At 33.5% G+C, this 26,792-nt stretch overlaps 1 protein-coding gene across 1 annotated transcript in view; it reads left to right on the forward strand.

Moving 5' to 3' along the window:
* Positions 1-26,792, forward strand: part of LOC149803743 (bone morphogenetic protein 1-like) — a 123,037-nt gene that overhangs the window by 88,417 nt on the left and 7,828 nt on the right. Inside the window, exons 13-18 of the mRNA XM_089953987.1 lie at positions 1,084-1,300; positions 2,013-2,123; positions 10,589-10,778; positions 13,345-13,604; positions 23,316-23,461; positions 25,185-25,269. Of these exons, the coding sequence (XP_089810113.1) occupies positions 1,084-1,300; positions 2,013-2,123; positions 10,589-10,778; positions 13,345-13,604; positions 23,316-23,461; positions 25,185-25,269 (1,009 nt within the window). The remainder of the gene's footprint in view (positions 1-1,083; positions 1,301-2,012; positions 2,124-10,588; positions 10,779-13,344; positions 13,605-23,315; positions 23,462-25,184; positions 25,270-26,792) is intronic.

Raw genomic sequence — 26,792 nt, forward strand, 5'->3', positions numbered from 1 at the left:
ACTGAATGGCAAGTTGTTCATAATGAACTATAAAAGTCAAGGACGTCTTTGGGGGCATTTTCAAAATATATTTCGAATAAACAGGCAAATAATTTTCATGATTAATTAGCAGGAATCCATTTAGCCTCTGTTCGTAATCATGATATTGGATTCTTATGAGATGAGCATAGCGACGACACCATGATGAACTTACTCAAACGATGATAGTGAAACTTGATGTCTTCTTGCCAAAATGATATCAATGAACGCCATTACAAAGCGATGTAATAAAAGGTGTTTCGTGGAAGTAGGATTATAACTTTGGCGTTCCAAAGTGTACAGTATTACTGAAAAATTAGATAAATTTGGTACACATCCTTTGCGGCCATTAATGAGTAAAATTTAATTAAATATATATATATATATAGCTCTTGCAAATCAATTTGGCAAAAATTTGCTGCACACGCTTTGCGACCATTATTGACGAAAATTGAATTAAATATCTATTGCAAATCGATCTGGCAAAAATTAATCCTGTTTGCAATCTTTTAAAACTTTTAACAGAAGCCAAGAAATATTTAAATCTTCCGATACTTGCGTGAATGTGCGTACGTTAATGTATTTTTAAAGTTGAAAAGCTCTCTCTCTCTGTCTCTCTCTCTCTCTCTCTCTTTCTCTCTAAGATCCAAAAAAAACAACTTTATATATCGTAGTTTTCTTGATTCCATGATTGCTATCTTAATAAAACAGTATGTAGATATGTGTAATCGTGGTCTTTACATGTGTAATCTGCATTAATATAATCTGTTGTAACACCATTTAATTATCGACATCCTTTACAAGTAATATGCTTTTGTATTGCATTCATATACCATAGGGTCTAACAAATCTTCAAATGCCGAATCTTTGCAGATTTGTCTGACTGACCATGGTATTGTGTTAGTGATTTCTATCGTAGTTTCTTCATAGTCACGATTGTACAGTTGTACCATGCCATGACATAATAATAATTGCACGTTTTTTAAAGGTAAAGAAAATAGGGCTGAAGTTAATGTAGCTTTTTATTGTCTAGATTTCAATATGAAGCTAGCACTTTCATTATAGGATTTTCGCGTGGAACGCATGAAAGGATGCATCTATGACCACCTGTCCGTTTACGACGGAAATAGTTCCAGTGCTGGGGTTATTGCCACGCTCTGTGGTCTTGTATTCCCAGATATCATCACCTCAACAGGAAACGCAATGTACCTGAACTTTTTGTCCGATGGTGACGTGGGTGCTGCTGGATTCAATTTAACATATGATATCCACGATCCTTTACGTAGGTACATGTGTGCATGTGTGTGTGTGGTTAAGTCCAGGTTCTGGATGTCTAAGTTTTAAAGCAATTTGACATGAGACCTTTGACATTTAAAAGTCCTCTGGCCGTGTGTATTACTGGTAGAATGACTATAGGTTACAATAATAAGAATGCATGTAATATTTCGGTCAATAACTGTGAATTTCATAACTTGCACAAATGCAATGCTTTAAAAAAAATAATTTATTACTGTGCTTATAAATGTACTTTAAAGTACACGGATCCCATTTTCAATGAAGCGAGATGTATTTTTGTTTTAAAATTACTATTTTGAGATCAAAATAACATTGTACGGAGACACCGTGACTTAGATGTTGTCGTTTCCGACTCACGATTAGTGGGTTGCGCTTTTTGTTCTTGCCTGTATCAGCTTGTGTTCATGGCCGCTGTATGTCACTGTACGAGGCACTTTGCATTAACTGCTTCTGCATCATTTTAAAAATACATTTATGTACCATTAAACACTAACAAATTAATCAATGAATCGATCGCAATTACCTTCAAATCGAACTTAAACTGGTGATATTATTAAACAACAGTATGGATGGGAGTATATTGTTGAAAAACATAGAACCATCACGTCCAAAGTACAGGTTGTAACACGTAAAACTATTCGTATAATAAATTTTAACTAATAATATATGCCTTTTATTATATGTGTCCTCCTTTTCAGCCTACTGCGCATCAACAAACTTCAGATGCAGTGACAAAAGTTGTGTTGCAATCGAAACATTGTGTAACGGAATTTCAGAATGTACTGATGGATCTGACGAACACGTGTGTGGTATGTATGTTTCATGTTTATCTATCTCTTCATTTATCTTTCTTCCTACCTGTCTACCCGCCGACCTACCTTAGCAACAACCCAACCCCTCACCTTTCTGCCAATGGTCCGTTTACTTATCGATATGCACCGCAACAAAGAAATCATGTACAGAACCATTGATTAGGCTGGATGAATAATGTACACGGGTTTCACAACCTTGTCATTCAAACTTATTTTTACAAATGTTACTTGATTTATTTATGGAAGTGTATTGAAGTGGTAGAAATACGTTCTTGTTCATGACTATATTAGAGCTCTAATTTTATTTAGAAACGTCATCTATAAACTAGTTGTGGGCCACATTGCGCTTTCCAGTACCAAGTATTTGCCAAAGGATGTACTTCAGGACAAACGTCTTGGCCAACATGCTCTCGTTAAAATGCATTATGGATGCCGTAAAATATTTGTTTTAAAGAAGCCTATTTTGTAACATCTTGAGTATATAGTCTCTTGCAATAACTATGCAATATTTATTTTATTTTGCCATATCCAATCAATGATTAAAATAATGTTGTCATGCACACGATCACTCGCTGATTAAATCGGATCCTCAGAATATAATCCCGTTAGTCACGTTTTGTTACAAGAAGGCACCATAATGAGCTATAGCTGTTAAAAATTATATTTGGCCAGAGTGATGGTTTCCTTTAAGATGCGTGATATTCCATTCGAATTTAACATATTGTGTGTGCTCAATCAATCAGTACTTAAATGTACTCTTATTCAACAATAACAAATACAAAATGAAATTTCCATATTGCATCAATCGTCCCTTCAAAAACATTTTTTCACACGAACATATAAATCGTTCACTATCTATTGCTGCGAACCTGCTGGCCTTTGTGATTTATACCGATACGATCTTCAAATTAATCGTTCTTACGCAAATGGGAGATTGGGGAGTCACCACAATGGCTTATGCGAAACACGAGACCTAATGGCTTATCCTCGTTTGGATATATTGTAATCAAAGACTTCGTAGAAACAAACAGACGGACTGGAGAAACCGAATTGTTTCTAAAATCAAATAACCTTGTAAGCAAAACATTTGTATTATTTTATAGCGTCCTGAATTGTTTTGTTCACGGAAACTCAATTAAAAAGAAACTTCCTCAGACAATCAATGATAATAAAGGAGGTTAATCAGGTTTAAAGATGTCATGATCTACATGAATACTCCCTACGGATATATACCTTAATGAATGTTGCGTGACAAATTTCAAGAAGTTAAGTATGTCTGCGTGAATAAATGCAAATTAGATCCGACACATCATTTCATAGCTCGATGTCCTGTAAAGATCATGACAGTTTTGGTAGCATATTAGAGGTAGATTTAAAACGACCAGAAAATGCCACGAGAATGCGATTTATCAACATTACAGAGAAAATTAATAGTGAAGAAAGAGGAAATAACCCTTATTACCTAACTAGTGTTCATGTTAATGGACAAAGAAAAGAATCATTTATTAAAGGAAGTTTTAAGTTGTACATTGAGTTATGTTTGAAACTGACATAACTACATACAGACGTGTTGTTCAACCAAGAGCCCTGGTTCGAATGTTACATAAAATTAAATACCACTCTGAGGCAAAAAGAAAACAATGATTTTTAAAGATGTTTTGAGACTTCTGACTGTAAGTTTGGCAAACAGATTCAAAAGTTAACTCAGACAAACGTATGCGCTCATGAAAACAAGTTTTACAATGCCTGGAAATGTCCATCATTTGCATGGATAATACTCGAAGATATAGACTTGGTGTTATTCTAAGTACCATGAAAATTAAATGAAGAAAAGAGATTTATGGAGGATTTCTACATCATTATAGTTATCCAAGCGGCTGATCTGCGGCCTTCCATCGACAAGATGTAATTCCATGCGATAATATAGGGTTATCGATATCTAATTCAGTATTTATTCAGTGCTAATTAATTGTTTATTCACATATGATTATCAATATCTGATGCATTATGTATCCATATGATTATCAGTATTTGATTCATTATGTATTCACGTGGCTATCAATCTCGAATACATTAGGTATAGACGTGGAGACAGAGCAGGATATTTTATGAAGCAAATGATTACAAAAAAGGCAATTTGTTGTGTTCCTCCGGCTGAAAAGACAGTTCCAGGACTGTCAAAAATGAACGATGTAGCCGTGTTCCTATACACCATTTTCGTGCTCTGCGCAGTAATGTATGCTCTTTGAGAATTGACAAAATAAAATAAAATATGCAGATTATTAAGAAATATAGCATAAAACCGAATTTAATATTTGAAATGTTCCAATAATTATCTTTCGAAGCAAATTATAGGAGGTGAATTGCGACATCATGATTTATAAAACATTAGGATAAATAAAATAAAGTTAAGTAACGCTGTATTAAGTTGTTATGACGACAGGATATGTTTGCTGGATAAACAAGCTTCTATGTGGTTCCTAGAAATTAAAAATTAGAAGACCACAAGAAATAAAACACAAAGTCACGTAGAACATGTCATGATGAAAACTCAATTTACTAATCTAAGAAAGACACAAGTCAAAATCTAAAATTAAGTAGAGCACACCAAGCAATAGTGCTAAATACTAAGTACTAAATAGTACTAAATACACTTCAGTAGGAAAAGAATATGACCAAAGCAGTGTATCTACATAAGCCGAATACCTGTACAAGTATTACCAAATATGGTGAAAACTTCAGACCAGACATTTGTTTCGTCAAGGCATTGTTCGTTTCACTGCTTTGGTAATGCCCTGAAAAAAATTATTTGGCTCATGGCCAATATGACTATTCCTTCTGTAAGTCTTGCTGCATAAATGTTGGACAGATGAGCACGATGCATTTAAATAAGCTCATGTGTTTGACTTCAGCCAAATCTAGCGCAAACCTTTTATCACCAGCTGCAATACATAATTTAAACATCATATAAAAAAAATTGTGGGCGTCAAAAACGATGACATTTCTCTCGCTGTTGTAAACGCTGTATCATCTTCAGGTTGCCCTCAATTTAACCACGAAATTTATTCTATACAAACTACTCGTATTTTAATTTGTTACGGTCTCTATATAGGACTATTTTATAGATATATCGAAATCATACATGCATAATATCTTCCTCGATAAAACGACTTTTTTGGGGTTTGATTTTTGTATCAGTTCTTTTTGAAAATTTAAAACAAAAACTCCGCATTCAGGCCAAATTGTTCCTTCCTGTTTCATTACCCTTTACTTGTTATGTATTTCGTACACCAGATTATAATTATTTATATTGCATTTATATCTTTGCATTTTAAAAATATAGTCAAATTTAAGGTCTGATTCTGATTATACTTTTTCAACGCAGTGTAATATATTCAGTTATTACATTTACAGAAACATTGTTTGGATAGTAAACATCCTATTACGTTTTTCAAAATTATCAATTTTTTGTTGACTTTGACGTAATTTTTAAAGATGTTTTATTTACCAATTGTCTTCTTTATGTTTTGTAATCATACACTTTTTTCTCTTAATGGTTTGACCAACTGCGTCATTTATCTGACATCTGTCATAATTGCCAAAAATACAATTGTCTAGAATCTCAAAATTACTTTGTCCGCTTATTTGAACTAACATCGTTTTAAAAAGTATTGATTTAACTTACTTGTTTAAACTATTTTCATGCAAATTTGAACAAAAAAGTAAACGATTTGTGTGCATCTATATTTTATGTTCAATTTCTCTGAGGGTTTATATCTTGTTTATTTAGCTAATTATTATATTACCATGCAATTTATTTTCACAATTCCATTTTCAAACAATCAAGGACCAATTGTGTTCCGCGTAGAAATTGCTAAAAGTATATATGGGGAAAAAACACATGTGTTATGTGTTTTTGTTATTTGTCAAATAAATATTTTGTTACTTATGTAACCTTTTGCATCCTATTATACACATGGGAATCATATGTGCTCGACAAATCCTTCAAAGTAATCATGATCTTTTTGTAGCTGGATGAATGAATTCGAATAGATACATTTTTCGGTCTTTTTTCAACAGTATGAGAACTACATTAGTAGTGAATCAAGTACAACCGTTGTTAAAACCATCGTATCTGATAATTGTGTGTGTGTGTGTGTGTGTGTGTGTGTGTGTGTGTGATTTGGATTTTTAACGTAGCTTTAACAATTTTTCAGTCATATCGCTACGATGTCCGCAGTGTGGCAGTTTATAGTGATGCCTAGCACTGGGCCATCATGTCGCAGCGATGTAGCATGATGTCCCACCCAGTCACATTATCATGACACCAGGCCGACCAGTCCTAACACTAACCTCTTCATGCTGAGCACAAAGCGAGACAGCTGTTAGTACCATTTTTGTAAGTCTTTGGTATGACTCGGTCAGGGAACGAACCCACGACCTACCAAATCCGAGGCAGACGTTCTAACCACTAGGCCATCGATGATAATTGATAATCTTGTAATATGATAATACTAAACATGATTTCTTTGTAAGTATTTACCGTTAACGGATTAATTTATTGAATCTAAAGTTATTGTAGCTGTTGTTGCTGTTGAGTTGAACGCCGTTTCTCAGCGCGAGATAGGCTATATATGCTAGCCAATTTAGCTGGTGGCGGAAAAACTCAGGAAACCCTAGTAGCAATCACCAACCCAAGGTAAGCTACTGGCAGCTTTCTCATATATTCACATTAGCCGAGCCCGAGACCTAAATCTACGCGAACAGAGATGAGATGGCAGTGATCGGTTACGGCGAGCGTTTTTGACCAGTCGGTTACCCGGAGTCCCAAGTTGTTGTATAGTCGGAGCTGACGAGACCTTTGGCCCCTCAAGTTAAGTATGACTTTGGTGCCCCCTCCTTCCAAAAACATCCACTTCCGTCTAATTGCTAGCCCCTTAAAGCCTGGTGCCCTAGACGACCGCCTAGTTCGCCTATGTGGTCGGTCCGTCCCTGTGTACTGAACTTATGACAAATACTTTCCCACTGAAATTATTGATAACCATCTTCTATAACTTCGAAACCTTTTGTAAATTTCAAATGCAATGAAGTAAAACGGATACAGTGTATGCTGATATATCATTATTTGGAAGTCTAAACTGTTTGCCATACACTGTAAATTACATAGCTTTGGTATCAATGTTTGTGCATTAGACGCTCCTGATCGCATCTTTAGAAATTTATGACACGAAGATGTTGCAGTTATTGAACTTGAAAATATTTTCAATACCAAAAGAAATGGTTATATTTTAACCAGCGTTATCATTCTGTGTTTTCATTTGTTTGCGCGGATCTTTTTTAATAAACTTATAATCAACATAAACTCAAACACCAATCACAAGGACAATAAAACATACTCATATTTTACCTGCTCATTGAAAAGTTGCTAAAACATCACTAGATGTAGGTCATTTTTGTCTTTCTAAAACATATCGGGATGAGTAGATACACACGGAGTAAAAACACCATTCGAAGCATTCATTAGCTTAGCGAATAGTATAGTTGCTGTCTCAGCCTTTCATCCAAGTAGTCAACTGTTTTTATTGTTTTCGGACATAAAATGCTGTTGTCCATTGTACGTCTTCCGTGCATTTTTCAAAGCTGGTTTTTTATTATTCATCAGATCGAGTAGCAGCAAAACTTTAAACAGATAATTGCTTCTTGTGAATGCTAGTACGTGGGCTATCACTCCCACGATAATTACAAAACGTTCTTCATTTTTTTTCAACTTGTGATGCAACACAATTGTTTTTCTGCCGCTGCTAAAACGCATCTACTTTTTATCTTTTATATTGTTTTAACCTTTTCCAACGTTGTCTACCAAGCTGAACTCTACTTGGATCTTTCTTATTTTCTTGTGTCAATTTATCCTCTATTGATATTTTGTTAATCTCGTTTTCCTGTGTCATTTATTCTTGATCTGTCTCGTTTTTGTTTGTATTGAAAATATATGGTTACATTGATCTAAAACGTGATCTCGAACGTGTTTTCGAGGACCACTCCAACATTGCTGGGGTCTCGGCAGACTACTTAATGAATGGAGCTCATGGACCACCAGTGGTACGCATACCACAGCTTGGGAACCTCTGGTCTACACCGTATCCACTTAAATTCATCTTAGAGTTATGTTGAAAGCATCAGTTCTAAAGTCTGAGTGAAACTTACATTGAAAATGGAAATCGTCCCTATAAATAATGGGTACTTAGATATGTCCTAAATGTAAACAAGAGACAAATTTAACTGCGTTCGAGGAGTAAGAGTTAAAAATACAGACTATTTTTAAAAAAAGGAGAAACATAAGCGGAATACTTGAAGGAATCCATGAAAACCTGAAAGAAAACAGGCAGGACTTCAATAAATGCATGAATACCTGTTAAGAAAACAGGCCACACTATAATGAATCCCCCAAAAAGTGCAGTAATTGGAAATATTAAAATAAGGACTGTTTCTGAGTAATTCACAGTACCAGAAGTAGAAGTGTTAATGTGTGCAATCAACTATCAACAAAGCGAGAAGATTATACGTGGTTGAATGTGTCATGCTAGTATATTGACCTCCAGCGCAGTTGGTTGAAAATTACTAAACGTGAAGGCGTTTGTGATGATGATTTAAATATCGATCGCTTCGTTACAATGTGTTTTCAGATACGGAACATCAAAGAAAACGTTTATACTGGTTGAAAACACGATAGATGTTAACCAATGATAACATGTCTATGTGTTAAAATGAGATCGACAACAGAACACACGTAAAAAGTCGAAGCTCTTTAATCAGCAAACGTGAACACTGGTATATATTTAAGCCTATTTTATCTTTTCTGTGAAAATAAAACGATTGCCATTTTATTTTCGTGAAACCTAATTATTATTTAGTTCTTTGCATTAAGCAGCGTGTTAAGGGAACAGTGTGGCGGAGACGATTGCAGTTGGACATTTGAACTTTTGCACACGAAGATAATTATGTTGCACAAAAGCAAACACTCATACAATTTGATACAAATATACATTTTCTAATGACATATTTGAAGGGTCTGCATCCACCACTTTCATCCATAAATATAAAAAACAACTTTTGAATAAAATTTTGTCTTAGGTGATATACATTACTAAAATACTTAAGTCACATTTTAAAATGGCCAGAAAAGATTGTATTAGCACGTAAGAGGCGAAACATCATAAAGATGTTTAAAACGGGCTGACCAGAAAAGATGTTATTAACTAATTTTATAACTATGATAAAGGTGTGAAATTAGTATCTGTAATGCATTTGGATGGACGAAAACAATTACCACTTAATAATACATTTTAGAGAAACCTTTATAACAGTATGTAAAGTTTGCTGTTGTACAAATTCAAACAAACTAAATGTCCGAGGCGCAAAAGATGGAAACAATCGGCATGCATGAAACGTTTGATCATAACATACGGTTATATATGATTACTACGATACTTCGATAAAACTATCAGTAAAAACAAATCCCATGCACATGCAGGCTATCCAAAAACCATATTCGAGTGCAATAATCAATCGAGTAATTTTTGTTATTCCGTTAATGTATCTGCAGTCATGATTTAGAAGAATCTTAATGTTATTACAAATTAAGTTACATGAAGTCTCTATTTGCTTTGCTTTTGGTTTTGTTTAAATCTTGCCCATCGGGTAAAGGTAGCAATCATTCGGACAATAGTTTATTTGAAAGAAGCCTTTATATTGATTTTTCCAACTCTGCCACACTCTGATCTGTTGAATACTCATTCGTTATACTGCATCAAGTTTGTTCCCCATTGGCCGCCAAATTGTGTTTTGTATTTTTATATCACACTATTTTTTATCTGCAGAGTCATTACTGGCAAATCATAAAATGCAATTAGGACACAAATAATTGGTAATTTTGTATGTAAAATAGTTATTTTGAGTGCAATGTATTTTCACCTCTTTAAATATTTGTCTCGTTTAACAATAGAGTTAAAATGAGTTCTAACACTTCTTGTTAATTTTGTAAACCTGATTTTCATTTTTAATAGTCATACATTTCCATAGAGCAACTATATGACGAATTATAATACGATTGCCATCACTGTTAGAAATTTGGTGGTTGTTTCATTTTACGTTAATCATCCAGCTATATACTGATTTCCGGTACCGTGTCTTTTATACTATTTGCTACACACCAGTTTCTAACAATTTTGTTTTCGTTCTTTACCTTGAATCGGAGGAAATTTATTTTAACTTGCAAATGTAAGTATCTGGAAAATTATTATATTATGAAAACTTCCTTCTAAAAAATATATGGCATTTTAACATTTAATGCGCAATGAAACTGAGATTGGGGTTTATCAGAAAATATGCAGTTACAGTGAGTTCCGAATCTTAAATGCTTTGTGAAATTCTTTGAGGAAAAATAATAGCTATCGTTATTCAAGGTAACAGTGGTAAATGCGGAGATCCTGTCATAAGGCCTATCGAGAGTAACTTCCGGATTGTCGGTGGAAGGGAGGCAATTCCACACAGTTGGCCATGGATGGTTTCCCTTCGTCTGCACGAGATTCACACCTGTGGAGGAACTATCATTCATCCACAATGGATTCTCACAGCTGGACATTGCTTTGAAGGGTAAGATAACTGTCTTATTTTTTTCATTTTCTTCTAATTATTCTTATTCATGTTTGGATATAATCTAAATGAAAGAATGTTATACACTAAGAAGAATCTCCCAAACAAATCAAAAGGCGTGCAGGTTTCGCCAAAGGTCAGTGTGTAAATCGATTAAAACAACAAATGGTGCATGCAATTGTTGTCGTATTTCGTGCATCAACTGAAAATGATTATGCACATCTAGGACATATTTTTCATATCTAGTAATGTCCCATATTCGTGACTAATGGGAACTACTGAGCATTTTTTTAATCCCCTCAGGAAATAAACTGAACGAAATAGAATGCGTCTCGAAGTTTTACATACCATGTTTCAGATTTGTGCATTTTATATGAAGAATCGATCCTCTACGCACGCTGGTTATTTCTAAAGGCCTGCCATTTACATATTAATGCGTCTGATAGTGTCTTGCTTTTAAACATGAATATCAGAAACACGAGGTTCTATCTAACTTTATTGACATAATGCTGCTTTCCTTATTAGTTTCATAATTTTATATTTTTTGTACATTATACATCACAATTTATATGGAAGTAACGATAAAATTCTAATCTGCCTAATAAACACTCCTCTTTAAAACAGTTACATGTGAGATTTTAAGATTAATATTTTATGACTTTATGTCTGTCGGGAGCCGCGGTAACACACTTGCAAGAGCGTTGGACTCTTAATTGAAGGATCATGGGTTCGTCTTTCTCAGTTTGTCCTCGAGAAAAGCATTTAGATCCCATTGCCTCTTCTTATGTATATTTAATTTAGTTTGTTTGTTAGTTTGTTTAAAAAAAAATTCATTGCATGCTATTGTAATGTAACATTGTATGCTGTACTTGACCATGTTCAAAACTGAGTTAATTGATGCTTGACCTGATTTACATTTTTATTTCATTTTATGTTAACAACTAATACATAGCTAAATTATTATGTATGTGTATCTGCTTAATATCAGAATATTTATTAAAAAAAGAAGTAAATATGTTCATTTGGGTCAGTTTTTGGACTTTCCTAAGTGAATTTTACAGGTTATGGTTTTGTTTTTGTAAAGATCAAGATCATCTAGTGGGTTATTTTCCGTCAGGTAATGTCTATATATAGAAAATGCTAATTGTGGCCTGAGGTCAAGTAGAGAACTATATAATCTTGTAATTGTGAGGACTTGGTCATTCGTGCTTTAACATCTAGCACTTTCAAGTTGTATTATTTTGTGACCATTTGGAGTTAATTATATTTTCTTCACATTATTGGATTGGAGTGATTATTTTCTCTGGAAATACAAAAGTGATCTGATAAAGTTCTTGGATAAAGATATTCACTGCAATTTATACTGAATTCAAACCTGGAATCATATTATTGTTATTCAACAAAACACTGTTGACATATCAGCACCCTATAAGCTATATCAGACACGTCATTGCCTTCAGTTTTTGATTTCTGAGTTATATTCAGGACTTTAAATTACTAGGACTTGTGTTTGTAATTCTTGGATTATTTTGGGATTTAATTTGCAATACCATAAGTTGTTTTATTTTTTCTCATTTTCACTTTGTATTCTAGGGAGAGAAAAAAAATATTAGTTAAATTTTACAAAGCTTATTGTCTTTCACTCTTTTATGCTACTTATTTTAACTGACGCTCATCATGATATAAACTAATAATGTGTTAAAAGTACCGTTATATCCATCAAGAACAGAAACAAAATAGCATGCTTGTTAATTGTTATGTAAAGTTAAATTATATTGATGCTTGACATTTGTCCCTAACTGAGGGTATACTTTTTTTCCAGTTTGGCAATTGTCGTGTTCTTTTAAGATATTTACTTTGATTTGTGTTCAAGACCTGGGGCTTTCCCTTAGAACGTTCTATTGTTTCTTAAGACAAATAAAATATTACATAAAGGATTCTGTAAACAAAGTCTTCATTCCTCTTTTAATACCATTCTTTGGTGAAACTTTATGGCTGTGTTCAGTTATAATTTGAATGGAATTTATTATTTTAACTTTTAACTAGGATTGCAAAGCACTCATTTACATTTCGACCAAAGCACTACTTTCGTATTACTGAGATTTCATTACAAGACATTCTGGATCATATCAGTGTGGTACATCAGGATATTCAAGATTGGTGGAATTTATTTGGAATTCGAAACATTCGATACTTCTTGACTTTTATAGAACTTTTGAGATTATTTGGGATTTAACTCACAATATTGTAAGTGTCTTTGGAAGTTTCACTTTGTATTTTACTGAAATAAATTATTTGTTGAATGTTACTAAAGATGTTCCTTTTGCTTCTTTCTGTTGCATATTTTTAGACCATAGAGTCGTAGCACAATACTTATCCGCCAGAGTTTGTGGAAGATGCCAGAGTTAAAAAGTGAAGAAATAGCAATGCAAATGTTCAAGGGCTATATGTTAAAATAGTAAATTTTCCTGAAAAAAAAGTTTATTTTAAAAATAGCAACAACTTTTATTGAAAGTTTTGGAATACGTTATATATATATAAATAACAACATAGTCTGATTTCACAGAGACAGAGTGCCATCTGATTGGTCTGTGGCAGCCGGCAAACATCTTAAAACCAAGTCCGAGTCTTCCGTACAGATTCTCCAATTTGAGAAAATAATTGTGCATTCTGGATATGACTCTATCACATCTGACAATGACATAGCTCTGGTGAAAGTAAACTCCTCCTTCACCATCAATAGCCTAGTTGGTATTATCTGCCCGCCGACCTCACCACCCACTGTTGGAGATACGTGTTTCGTCACCGGATGGGGATTCATAGAAAGTATGTTAACAACACAAACTGTTGATTTCTGATTTTCATTCTTAATAACTTGTGCTCATTGTTGTTGCTGATTTGGAGGAAATCATCATGCATAATATTTAATTAAATGAGATTAGGAATCTGGTTAGAAATTCATTAATTTATTTGATTTGTTCTTCAATCTCCGCAGCACTGTCATCTTATATCTTCTGTAAGGCTTAATTCACTATTAAAAGAAAGTTTGGTCAAAATTCCATTTAAAAGTTTCATAAACTAAACGATGCGTAATATAGCAAGATAACGACGTTCAGTGCCATCAATAGTGTTGTGATTGCATGCTCTTCTAATGCAAGTCGAAGTCTTTTCAAAAGGCAACTCTTTTGCCCTTTAGGAACACACAATGCGTGCACGTTTATTCAAACATTTTGGAAATCATATATGCCAGTTTCACTTGAACAGCTAGGTCCTCAGTTCACCCGTTTCATTTGAAGAGATATGTCATCATTACACCAATTTTATTTGCAGACCAATGCCCCCAATAAACCCATTTCATTTGAAGAGCTATGCCCTGAATACACACATTTCATTTGAAAAGCTATGTCCTCCCATTTCATTTCACGAGATACATCCACCCAATCGGAGTCAACCGATCCCAGACGAAGAAATAAATGCCTAATATTGCAAAAATCTAATGGGGATGGAAACACTTGAAGCCATTGTTAACACACTGTGGTTTAACAACTGTGCGTTTTGGCTTGAGGGGAATGACTGAATATTACAATCTGAAATGAGGTATGTTACACTAAAGAAAGATATGAATGGCCTCGAGTATCTTGAACTCAATGAAAGGCAGACAAAAGCAAGAACAGGAGACAATGTCAAGGACATCAGGGATATTAATACTAAGGTGTATGAACAAAATGCAACAAAGAGAGAGATCCACGTGCTATCTACAAACGGTATGCTGAGCTAAGACCGGCAGACTTTTGTCAACGTGCAGATCCTTTCTATATTTTGCCGAACACTATGCCAATCTCAGCGACAAACCCAAAATGATTTAGGAAACACGTCGATGAAATTACAAACTTGGTTGCATCATGAAAAAATGAAAGAAAAAGCAGATATTACAGAAAGAAAGAAAGAAATTAATAAACACTTGTAGCCTAAAGTACCTAATTCAAAAGTTAAGAGACAAAAACATTCCACCAACTGATATCATGCAAATTGCAGGCCACGAAATGTACAGTCTATAAACAGCTACTCAAACATTCGTAACACACAACAACCGACGTACTTCAATTACATGAGCAACACTTGCCACCCAAGTAATGATGATGTCAACCCCCACCCCCACAACAAAGAAATTTCCAACTGCACAGCAACAGACTGTACTATATGAAGTTCCCAAACGTGTAATATTCAGCAGAATCAGATTACCAGAAACCCATTCTACGGCTCAAACATCACCGTACAAAACAGGTTTGTTATGAAACTCCCGCAAAACGTGAACGAGATCCCTAACTTGATCAACTTCTTTCAACAGGCGAATTCTCAAACAGGGCCCACACAGCGAAAACGTAGGAGAATTATTGAAAGTGACACTGACATTCAGCAGGAATAGCGAAATATGAACAGAAACTATATCAATGAAATGCAGTTAGGGTTAAATAGTTTACGTACCTCTTGTTCCTTTATCATGCTGACGTTTCTAGCTCGAATGGTAGTGTTGCTATGGATGCAAATGGCCACCATGTTGCTGTTCATGAGAACGAACACTGCAGATTCAATGTTTGCATGCACTTTATTAAACAAAATATTGCTAAAAGAAACATAGCAATTAATATGAATGAAGTGAACAGGAAGTTATGAATCACTACAGAACTTCTTGTTTGAGAGTATTTACATGTCAGGGATTGTGAAGAGTTCAACCCTCTAAAGTACATTGTGTATGGGCGTCAGTTTTATCTCCCATATAAAGTGAAAACTTGTATGTGGTACAAATAAATCATATGTATAGGATGTACGCTGTATCAGTGATATACCACTCGTTGTATAAATTTTTCATTAAAAGGAAACCCGGGCAAGCTCGTGGTATATCATTGATACAGCGTTTGTATATATATATATATATATATATATATATATATATATATATATATATATATATATATATATATATATATATATATATATATATTTATTAATTTATTGACAATTTTTTGCATTAAATACTAGTTTTAAAATATCACACTAGTGCCAGAAGACGACAACACAAACTAAAACTAAATCTACCACAAGCACAGTATCATATTTTGCACTAACATACTGACATAAAGAAAGATATGACAACACTTAAATAATCAATGAATATTTGCAAGTGAAGTCAAGCGAGGAGGTACTTTGAGGGTAAACATTCAGAGAAGCCTTTCTTCGTGCTGTTTGAAATTGTACTAATTAAAAAAATAAGGAAATATTTAATGCTGTAAGTGTCGTAATAATAGTCAGGTCCACGAAGTAGACAGCTTTCGGTAATATACGGGTATCAATAAAAATATATATGTGTCAACAACAAAAAGGTGTTCATGATATACATGTATCCAGAAAAGTCAAGGTTAGTCACACTGTGTTGTCTTGATTATGAATTCAGTACTTGATATACCAATACCAAACCAAATCAGAAAATAAATTACAACCTCTTTCGTGACGTTTTCCAAATTGAAAATGGATTAGAAGCATGAATAGATAAAATGTCAACAGAACCATACGGAAATGATTTATATATATTGATTGCGTAAATCTTCGAAATGATTTCCGATTTTGGAGTCACAACGATCAGTATTTGTGTGAAGTTTTAACGATACTGACCTATATATGAAACAATAAGCCATCAGCAGGAAAAATAACAATTCAACAATGTGGTTCCGTGAAAACACAATTAGATATAACGATCCGACTTATAATGAGACACATCAAGAAGGAAAAGATGTTGAATATATATTTTTGATGATATTTTACGACAGACCCAGATCTGTATAGATAAGGGACAGAGTTAAACTGAATAATGTAACTGAACGGTTATTTTTCATTTTACATGCCAATAGACAGGACCAAAGCAAAAGTCCAAGACTTGCTTTTTAACACTACGCATAGTTATGTTTCAGCCGCTTGGATGAAGCTCATACCCAGATCTGATTGAATGGGTTAAGAACAGAAAGCAACTTGTAATTTCGATTAAATAAGTTATGGATACTACTTTTCAGTGATATGGAATCAATTTAAAATATTGGTAAAACGTTTCTTCTAACCTTATCAAAGTAATATTGGATACATTAAACCAGTGATTGTATAGACGGTTGCTGAAATATAGAACGAACACAATTTGAAAACAAATTTGATCCATGTTGATACATTTATACGTTTTAATATGGTTGGTCTAATAATTATATAGATTGAGAATATAATTACTTCATAATAAACATTTCTTTTTTTAAATCGGCGTTATCGCAGACATAAATAAAAACAGCAAAATGTTTTTTATATTTCCTCACGTAATTTGGAGATAATCATTGTACCAAAAGGTGTAATCCTGAAGAATGCATGTTTACAAAGTACGTTGTTTTCAGAGATAGCGCGCACCGGCGGTGCAAATATATATAATGCATGTGTGCAAAGCACTTTAATTCCGAACACACGCAAGAAACTAAATATCCTGGACAATCAAAGCAGTCAAACGCAATCCATCATGGTTCTGTTGGTATGTTAAATCAATACATAAAAGATGCAAATTACTGGTTTACAGAGGTACACCTTATATTGAAATATTTTACGATGTATTGCGTTAAATCGCAAAAGAATGAACAATGGGGAACGCCAAAGTCAAAATCGTGGTATTCACAAAGAATGATTCTTCATAATCCATGCTTTTAAAAAAATACTGAGTCAATTAAACCGTTTCTCTCAATATTTTGTTCATATTTGTATGTCACATTAAGTATCCTTCTTCAGCTTTTATTCCAAATTTATAAACATTTGGCACGTATAGATAGTATGTACTTATTTTACTACACTTCGACAAAAAGGTTAATATTCCATTTTAAGGTCATATATGTGTAAACAGCACGCTGGATTTCTATATATAATGTCATATTAAAGCCAGTGTGAGTGCTGGATAAAACACTTGCAGCTTCAATAAAAAGTTGACCAATATTGTGCGTGAGTCTGATCTTTTATCTTTGAACGGTACATTGTTGCGAAAGAATCAACTGTATGTAATTTGTTTTCAGCATGCGTGTTAGAGTTAATTGAATCTTAAACTGCTAACTCTTGTCTGAGGTGTGATTTCAAATTTCATAGTTTACAACAACCATTGTATTATTAGTACTTTAATAGTAGCTCTATTTTTTATGTTGCTTTATCTTTAAAGACATAAATTTTATAGGTTTTATACACACGTACTTTACTACCATCCGGATTGTGTAGACTTGGAGGTATTCTAAAATATTACAGAAATATGCATCTAATCGTAAGTTTTATTTACCTTACACTTCTTTCTGCAAATTTTCATTCTCGTCTCCATTGCATGAATCTTTAAAACCGAGCGTTAATGTGTTTAACTCAGTCTCGAATCATTCATTGTTTTCTTTTACTTGGGTTGTAACACTATACTACCTAATACAGGAGTTTCAGTTTACCATTTTCAGTTTTAACTGCATATGTTTCTATGGTAACTTTTATTCCAGATAACTGGAATCTTTTCGAATTAGTGTGTGTGATTCATTTGACCTTCAATACTACATTGTACCACATGCATATCATTAAGGCAGTTTTCAGTCAAGATATTATTTGCATTGGTGTGGATGATGTCGTTGGTGACATAAGTCTTCCAAATGTAACTTCCTTTATAGTTTTGACTTTTTCACTAAATTTAGCAATGATTAGATTGTATACTGTATTCGTTTTGTTTTTAATGTTTGTTTTCAGCTATTTTGGTTGAATCATTATTTCTTGTCACTCTTACAACAGTTACCATCTTATGTTAGGCAGTAATGTTTGTGGTAAAATCGTTCATTGTATTTTACCATTTGAAACCTTCTGTATTCATTTTTGCATTCTTTGCTCTGATACAATAATAGTACAGTGATGGGCTGATTTTGTCCATACCAGGCACTAAAGCATCTTTCCAACTTTATTCCAAACTCGATTGTTTGTGAACATTGTTGAATGAATCTTGTCAGGTCTTACAGCCTTATATGTTTCTGTGGCACTAGACAAGGTTTTGAACAAATCATGTGTATATAAAATTATTTAGGCTCTTTTTCGGCGGGGAGTGGGGTGAGCGTTGTCAAGCTGTTCTTGTAGCTTCAGTGTCGCTCATATTAATACAAATTTAGTTTTGCTCTGCATTTAAACATGAATTCAAGGCCATAGGTCCAGAAGTACTCGTTAACCAAGCAGTAAACGTTGTAAACAACTATTTATTGGATAACAGTGAAACGTTGGTGACGTGGTAGAGCTCAAATACTTGCGTTTAATATCACAGATGCAGCAATCAGAAAACTAGCAAGTTCAGCAAGAATCAGGTGTCCTTGTTTAAGTTATGTTCTCCCCACGAACAACATTTGTCTCCCAAAACCACTTTCTGTGGAGAAAATAGATTTTATTCAAATTTTAAATGTCAACGAGTTTGATAATTGATAAAATTCATTGTTAACAAACACAGACACGAATTTTAAGTAAGCGCAGGATTAATTCTGTTTTATGAATATTTTAAGACGTATGAAATAGTACGAGGATGACATTCCGTGCCAATCTCATGTATACTTATGTACAAGTGATTGTTTGTTCTTACGTCATATAATTTCTTTCCCAATTTCTTTCTTTTCTTTTCTTTTAAATGAACTTTATATCTTCGATACTCAATATAAGTCTGGCAAACTTTATGAATTGTTATTAAATATCTTTTTGACAATTATTAGATGTTCTCATTCCATGCCATGCCATGCAATAATAATAATAATAATGATAATAATAATAATAATTGTGGTGATGATGGTTCTGGAAAAGCATTATCATTGTTGAAGTTTTCATTCTTGGTCTTCTTGTTATCATTTGTTTTTGTTATTCTATTTCATTATTTGAAAATCCGATAATGCTAATACTAATTTCCCATCAAATATAAACAGCGGTATTAATTCAAAATATCACTACAAATGTTATTTTCATATTGTCAAAATATTTCATCGCTTATGCTAAACTTCGATACTAGCTAGAGAAAGAAATAAACGACATTTCAGGAAGTACATTGATGTCGACAGCCAATATTAACTGTTGTTATTGTTGTTGTATTTAAATTAGCACCATTATAATACGATTATGAAATCTACATTGAATGAAAGACAATGTTACAACAAGTAAAAGCCGTATATACCTTTTAGAATTATTTAGCGATAACATCTATGATAATCCGAATGGATAACGCAGCAATAAATGCCATCTAATATGGTAGTTGCTGACGACCAATGAGGTATTCCATTGTCAATTGGCTAAATGAAACCGGCATAATGAACTTGAAACGTCTTTGATACCCAAATTTAATGTAGACATATTGTCAATTTTAATATCGTTTTAAAATACATGCTGTGGGGTATAGTAAGGGCAACGTTGTGTGATAAATTATGTTCACTGTGTTCTTTTATGAGTTGCTATTTTTCAATAAGTAAAAAGGTATAATGCTTTATATCCAAAAGACACAGCTTTTCTGGTGTTGTGTTGTAGGATTATAGCTCTGGCACGCGTGCAAAGCATGGTTTGTTTGATCGCTTTTTGTTTATGTCAGAGATTAGACAAAGTTTGACTTTACCGTCTTTTGCAACTTGATGTTGAAAAAACACTGAAGAAACATTTGTAAGTTGTACAAAATGAGCATGATCACCAATGTAAACTAACATGGTGTTCGTTTTGTCTCTTTTGGATGTTTAATGTCTTCGCACAACCGTTAATTCAGCTCGCTGCATTTTCTTTTCTTCCCGTGTTCCATTACTTTAATTTCTCGTTTGTAAGCAACTTGACTTTCGAGATCATACTAATTATATCTTGAATACTGTTTTTGTCAGTCATACTGTTTTGTCAGTCAAGTAAAATGAAAATTGATATCTTGAATAATGTTTTGTCAGTCATTTAAAATGAAAATAGATATCCTGAATACTGTTTTTGTCAGTCATTTAAAATGAAAATATATATCTTGAATAATGTTATGTCACATATTTAAAATGAAATAAGATACAGTGAATACTGTTTTGTCAGACGTTTATAACGAACAAGAGTCATCTAGGAACTATTTTAAGCTGGATAAAATGTCCAGAAGTCAACCGTACGACCGTCTAAAACAAACAGTCTTACTGTAAGTAATTTGAATCGATTATTCTGTCCTTTTCCGTTCAAATATATCAATGATTTTTTTTCCATTTCTATGGTTAAATCTAAAAAAGCTACTCGATATTATGGGTCACCATGTGCTATTTTATATTAGTTTTCCATAAATTGTCTCTTGCTTTTTTTTGTCGAGTTATTATACTAATAACGTTTGAGAGAGCTTCGAATTTCGCGAGGAATTTAGCCGAATATAAATTTATGTATTTGTCCCCATCAAATACGTAAATTGTTCACTCTTAATACCGCACAGTTCGAACTATCTTGCTATCAAAACTGATGCCGCTTATTTCAATGTTATCATCACTGAAACTATTATGTAAATCTGTATCTTTTTCTGAAGCATTTGAGTTTATCTTTTTGATGTTTGAGTTATAAAAAAACTAACATTTTTAAATTCCTTATTCCTCAACATTAGTTTTCACCCAACTTTTATCCCGTTCAGAAACGAAGATAAACATGCATTATCACTTGATACCGACGTCGTGTTTTTCATGTTAAACTCGTGAACTACTTATATTACCTGTCTGAAGAGTATCTAATTCAATACAATCTAGCTTCGTGTAAATATTTATGACGAGCAAAATAATTTCATAATTATTATTTTCATTGTCTCTTCAATTTTCGGCATTTCGCTGCGCTTGTGTTCCTTTTAAGGCTCGACAGCTGCGCTTTTTTATTTATCTTCAATCTATTCTGACTGCGCTGGTAATTATTAAATTTTTTATTTAGTGTTGTTGTAGACTGAAGTATTCAAGTCTGAGTTTGTAAAAATGCTATATCTAGCTTAACAGTAGATGATATATTGTTCATTCAGATGTTGTCGTATATAAACGTGTTAGTGTGAAATATGTCCCGCTAATACGCTTGAAATGTTGATTGTTCAGATTGCATTGTTTTTGTATGCCTATATGAGCGTGCTAGTGTTCAGATATAAACTCTATTAATGTTTTTAAAAGGTATGTTTTATATTGTAATTATTTCGTGTACTTTAAGAATGTTTCAGAGTGGAAATATTTTTGTTGCTTTGAAATCGTTACTATGTTTACTGTTCCAATGCAGGTACGAGCCTGGAATTATGTTAATTCTGCTTTGCAAATTCTAAATCGGTTGGAAAATATTTCATATTCGTTTAAAAGGTTTAAACTCGGGGGTGGGTGGGGGATATGTCCTCATATTAATGTTCTAGCATTACATATGTATGTTTTGATAGATACCCAAGGTCATGGTTCAATTCTAAAGGCTTGACAAACACGAGAATGTTTCAAAGTCATAGATGGTTAATAGTAACATATAATGGCTCTGCGTGGCAGGTGTCACTTTACAAATCCATTTTTGTGATCCCAATGAACCATTCAGAAACAATTTTGCAAATAAAGCGAGAATCGTTCCCTCGTTACCTCTGTACCCGATGTACAATAGTTTGCTAGTGATTGGGATCACTCATATGAAAACATACAGTAAAAGACATATTAATACATATAGTTTTAGACTCATTAATACATATAGTTTTAGACTCATTAATACATATAGTTTTAGACTCATTAATACATATAGTTTTAGCCTCATTAATACATATAGTTTTAGACTCATTAATACATATAGTTTTAGACTCATTAATACATATAGTTTTAGACTCATTAATACGTATAGTTTTAGACTCATTAATGCATATAGTTTTAGCCTCATTAATACATATAGTTTTAGACTCATTAATACATATAGTTTTAGACTCATTAATACATATAGTTTTAGACTCATTAATATATATAGTTTTAGACTCATTAATACATATAGTTCCACTTTCAATACCGACGCGGGGCCCCGAGTGGCCGAGTGGTCTAAAGCTCTCTCCGTTACGGATCACTGCCATCTCACCTCTGTCTGTGTGGGTTCGAGTCTCGGATTCGGCCAGTGTGGGTATGTGAGACAGCTTGCCAGTAGGTTCTCGAGGGTCAGTGGTTCTTTCCGGGATGTTCCCTGGTTCTTCCTCTACCATTAGTTCTGGCCGCCATGTATAGCTTATCGTGTGCTGAAAAATGGCGTTAAACCCCCACAACAACAACATACAATACCGACTCATTCATATTATAATGACCTGTCCATTTCCGCTGACAGTGTAGATTAAGTGTAAAAGCTATTATTGTAATGGGAATTATCGTTCCGTTTTTATAGAATTTGATAAGGATATGAGTAGGAACATGACAATTCTTTCTTTGACTGGATGCTGTGTATTTGAAAGGTCACTGAAAATCCAATAGCTCATTGCTACTGAAAGATGATTAAAAATGTACAATATTTCAGATACGTGCTGTGCTGATGTGCTCAAGCAGGCGGCACTGCCTATTATGAACAACTCTCTCTGCAATAGACAAGACTTTTTATATAACCAGGTCACAGACAATATGTTATGTGCTGGATATCTGGAGGGAGGACATGATGCTTGTGAGGTAAATTGATAAACAAAATCTCCCATATACTGTGAGTAGAAAAGGGAAATGAAGCCCTGAGTGTGGACATTAGTAGTTTAACATTCCAACTCCGTGTACATGTATTCGTCTCATGTGAATGTTTCCTTTTATTATATACATATGGGGATGCGATTTGTTCTTAATAACCCACATATTTATTATTATTATTATTATTATTATTATTATTATTATTAGTGTTATTACTATTAGTAGTAGTAGTAGTAGTGTATTTTTGTTCTTGTTGTTATTAATGCTTACAAGTTTGTACAAAGTTAAACAACCTGTGTACAAAATGTGTATGTTATCTACAATACGCGCGTTCATCACGTAAGGATTTAGCTGACAGGTAGCATATGCATTTATATGCACTATCAATGGTTCAGAAATGTGATACGCATGAATTAAGCAAGAATTGTCAAATCGAAAAGCTAGGTAGACTACATATTTTTATTTCGATGACGCTGGCGATAACGGGCAAAGTAATTTGTGTAACCATCAGTAACTATGACAGGTTCCACCCCGTCCTTGGTGGGGTGGAGGCACAATGATTGATGGAACATAAAGAAACATGCTCGATGTAGATACCATACCTACAGCTGCGCACGTGCTTGGAGGACAAAACGTTTATAGTGGGCTAACCCATAACTTGCAAAATCATGTTGTTAAAAAGTAAATCCTTACGACCAGTTTTCAACAGGTTGATTTCGAGTGAACGAAATGAATACCATGGCAATGTTTTATGCACACGTCACGTCTTCGGCTAGAGATCTGCCAATAAGACAAACTTTTGTACGGTGGATAACATGCAGACAACATCAAAGTTAATGCAAAACAAAATAGTAGGTCAGTAGTACCTATTTCCACTGTGATGGTTTCGAATGATTCAAGAAACATCTGACCAAGTGTTATGACCTACAGCTGAAGATTTGCTTGGAAAACAAAACATGTATACTTTATTTAACCAATAGTAACAAAGTCATTTGTGTAAAAAAATATCGGGTTGTTCATAATTATGTGTGGAACACCCTAAATTATATGAAGAACTAATGCATCAAGCTGGCGGATTGGTAGTAAAAGTAACTATTACCTTATTAACCTGAATGAAGTTGCCGCCACCGCCGCCTAATTTTTTGAATAAACACGTATCATACAGACATATACGATGAACAGTTTGCTTCTCTAAGATGCTGACCATAATACACTTTTCAGTTCAGACGTCAATATCAACGTATATATTAATCTGTTCTTCTATATCCAAGCAGGAACGTAAATTCGTTAACCCATTTCGTATATGACCAGTTGCGGTGTAAGTGGGCTGACCACAGCCAGTGTTAAAACAGGAGTTACTCGCGACGATCGAGTGCATATTTCTCACTATAATAATAATAAAATTAATAATAATAATAATAATAATAATAATAATGAGGACTTTGTATAGCGCCTAATCTTTAGAAGCTCCAAGCGCCTTACAACATTAGACAACACATAAATCATTAAAAAAAACTAACAAAATAATTTTTTTTTATTTTCTGGCACATAATTTTTTTCAATCGCAAATATTCATATTTTAATTAGTACCATTCACTATTTGTCGCAGTAATTAATAAGGAGATTCTAAGACTTCGTCTCCCTCGTATAAAACTTGACAAGCCTTTTATGATCCCAATACGTTTGCTTTAAAATTGTTGACATTTTAATTCAGGGTGATAGCGGTGGACCATTTGTATGCAAAGTAAATGGATCCTGGCAGATACATGGCATAGTTTCGTTTGGACAAGGGTGTGCAGGTAAGATAAATGCCTTCTGGCGTATTTCCGTCGAGTTGTTTTTCTTTTTTCTAAATCCAGAAACGTTAAATTTTTGGGTACAGAGTTAGTCATCTTCTTTACTTTTGGCTAAGACCGGTGTAAGTGACTTTGTAGGTAAATACGTTGAAATATGGAAAATGATGATGATAGGAAATCATATAAGCAGCCTAATTTGTATCTTCTTAGTGATGTATCGTAAATCAAAATAGACAGTATTTATGTCACAGATATGATATCCTATGTCTTTTTAATGTTTTTTCTGTTGTTGCTTTCCAGTTATAAGTCACGTTCACATATGAAAGCTCATTTTCGTTTTCTTCTTCTACTAGTCCAAAACTAAAATTCTGTAATATACGAATTAAAAGGCTTGTACGGAGGGTGGTAGTAACGCAACCGTTGAGTTTTTTTTAATAAAGAAAACCACAAAAACAAACTCATACATCTCTTTTTTCACTGGAAAGCTAGGTTTGCGCCTTTGGGCTTACCATGTAAAAAAACTCATTGCATAAAATTACACCAGGTAATCATATTCCAAGTTGTAAGACTTTAAAACGTGTAGCTGTGTCATTATTACGCATTGTAACCACGATGATGAGAGAGCAGAGACTCTAAATCAGTCTAAAAACACACTGAAAAGGCAAAGCTGTGCAAACGTGTACAGATATTCCACACATAGATGAATAACACTATATGCTGCTATATTCAATGAATTGTTAAGTCTTTGATGGTTGTTCGACATGAATGAACGAAATCAGTGTATAAAATGCCCATACCAAATGCAATTTATAAGGGAAAGAACTTAAGACACTACAAAATTTTGATCATGCCTTATTTGATTATTCCAAATATTACGATAAATAATAGACGAAGGACAAAACTATTCCGTGCACATTTCTCATTATTAGAGACAAACAATTCCGTGCACATTTATCATTATTAGAGACAAAACTATTCCGTGCACATTTCTCATTATTAGAGACAAAACTATTTCGTGCACATTTCTCATTATTAGAGACAAAACTATTCCGTGCACATTTCTCATTATTAGAGCCATACAATTCCGTGCACATTTCTCATTATTAGAGACAAAACTCAAAAATATTTAAATATATCTGACATAACGTGCGAGAAAAAGAAACTGAATGCACATAATATATCTGACATACCGTGCGAGAAAAAGAAACTGAATGCACATAACGTCCTTAAATTAATAACTTGATGCATTTTAAAAATCCTCGTTGGAATTACCGGCATTTTTTAAAAACATTTTATAAATTAGACTTGCGCCTCAGTAACTATTGAGACCTATAATTGTGGTCAAGAATTTTTTTCTCCGTTATATTTGGCATATTTTTCACTGTATGATATATTTATTTTTGCTGAGAATGAAATGATTCGTATGAAAGATAATTATGTCACCAATAAGCCACCGGACATCCAGCTGATATAAAAATAAAATGCTTAGGTTTCTTCATTATTAAAATGTAGTTTTACTAAATACA

Source organism: Sinohyriopsis cumingii, chromosome 3 (genome assembly GCF_028554795.1).
Source record: "Sinohyriopsis cumingii isolate HCF-2022 chromosome 3, ASM2855479v2, whole genome shotgun sequence".
Lineage (NCBI taxonomy): Eukaryota > Metazoa > Mollusca > Bivalvia > Unionida > Unionidae > Sinohyriopsis > Sinohyriopsis cumingii.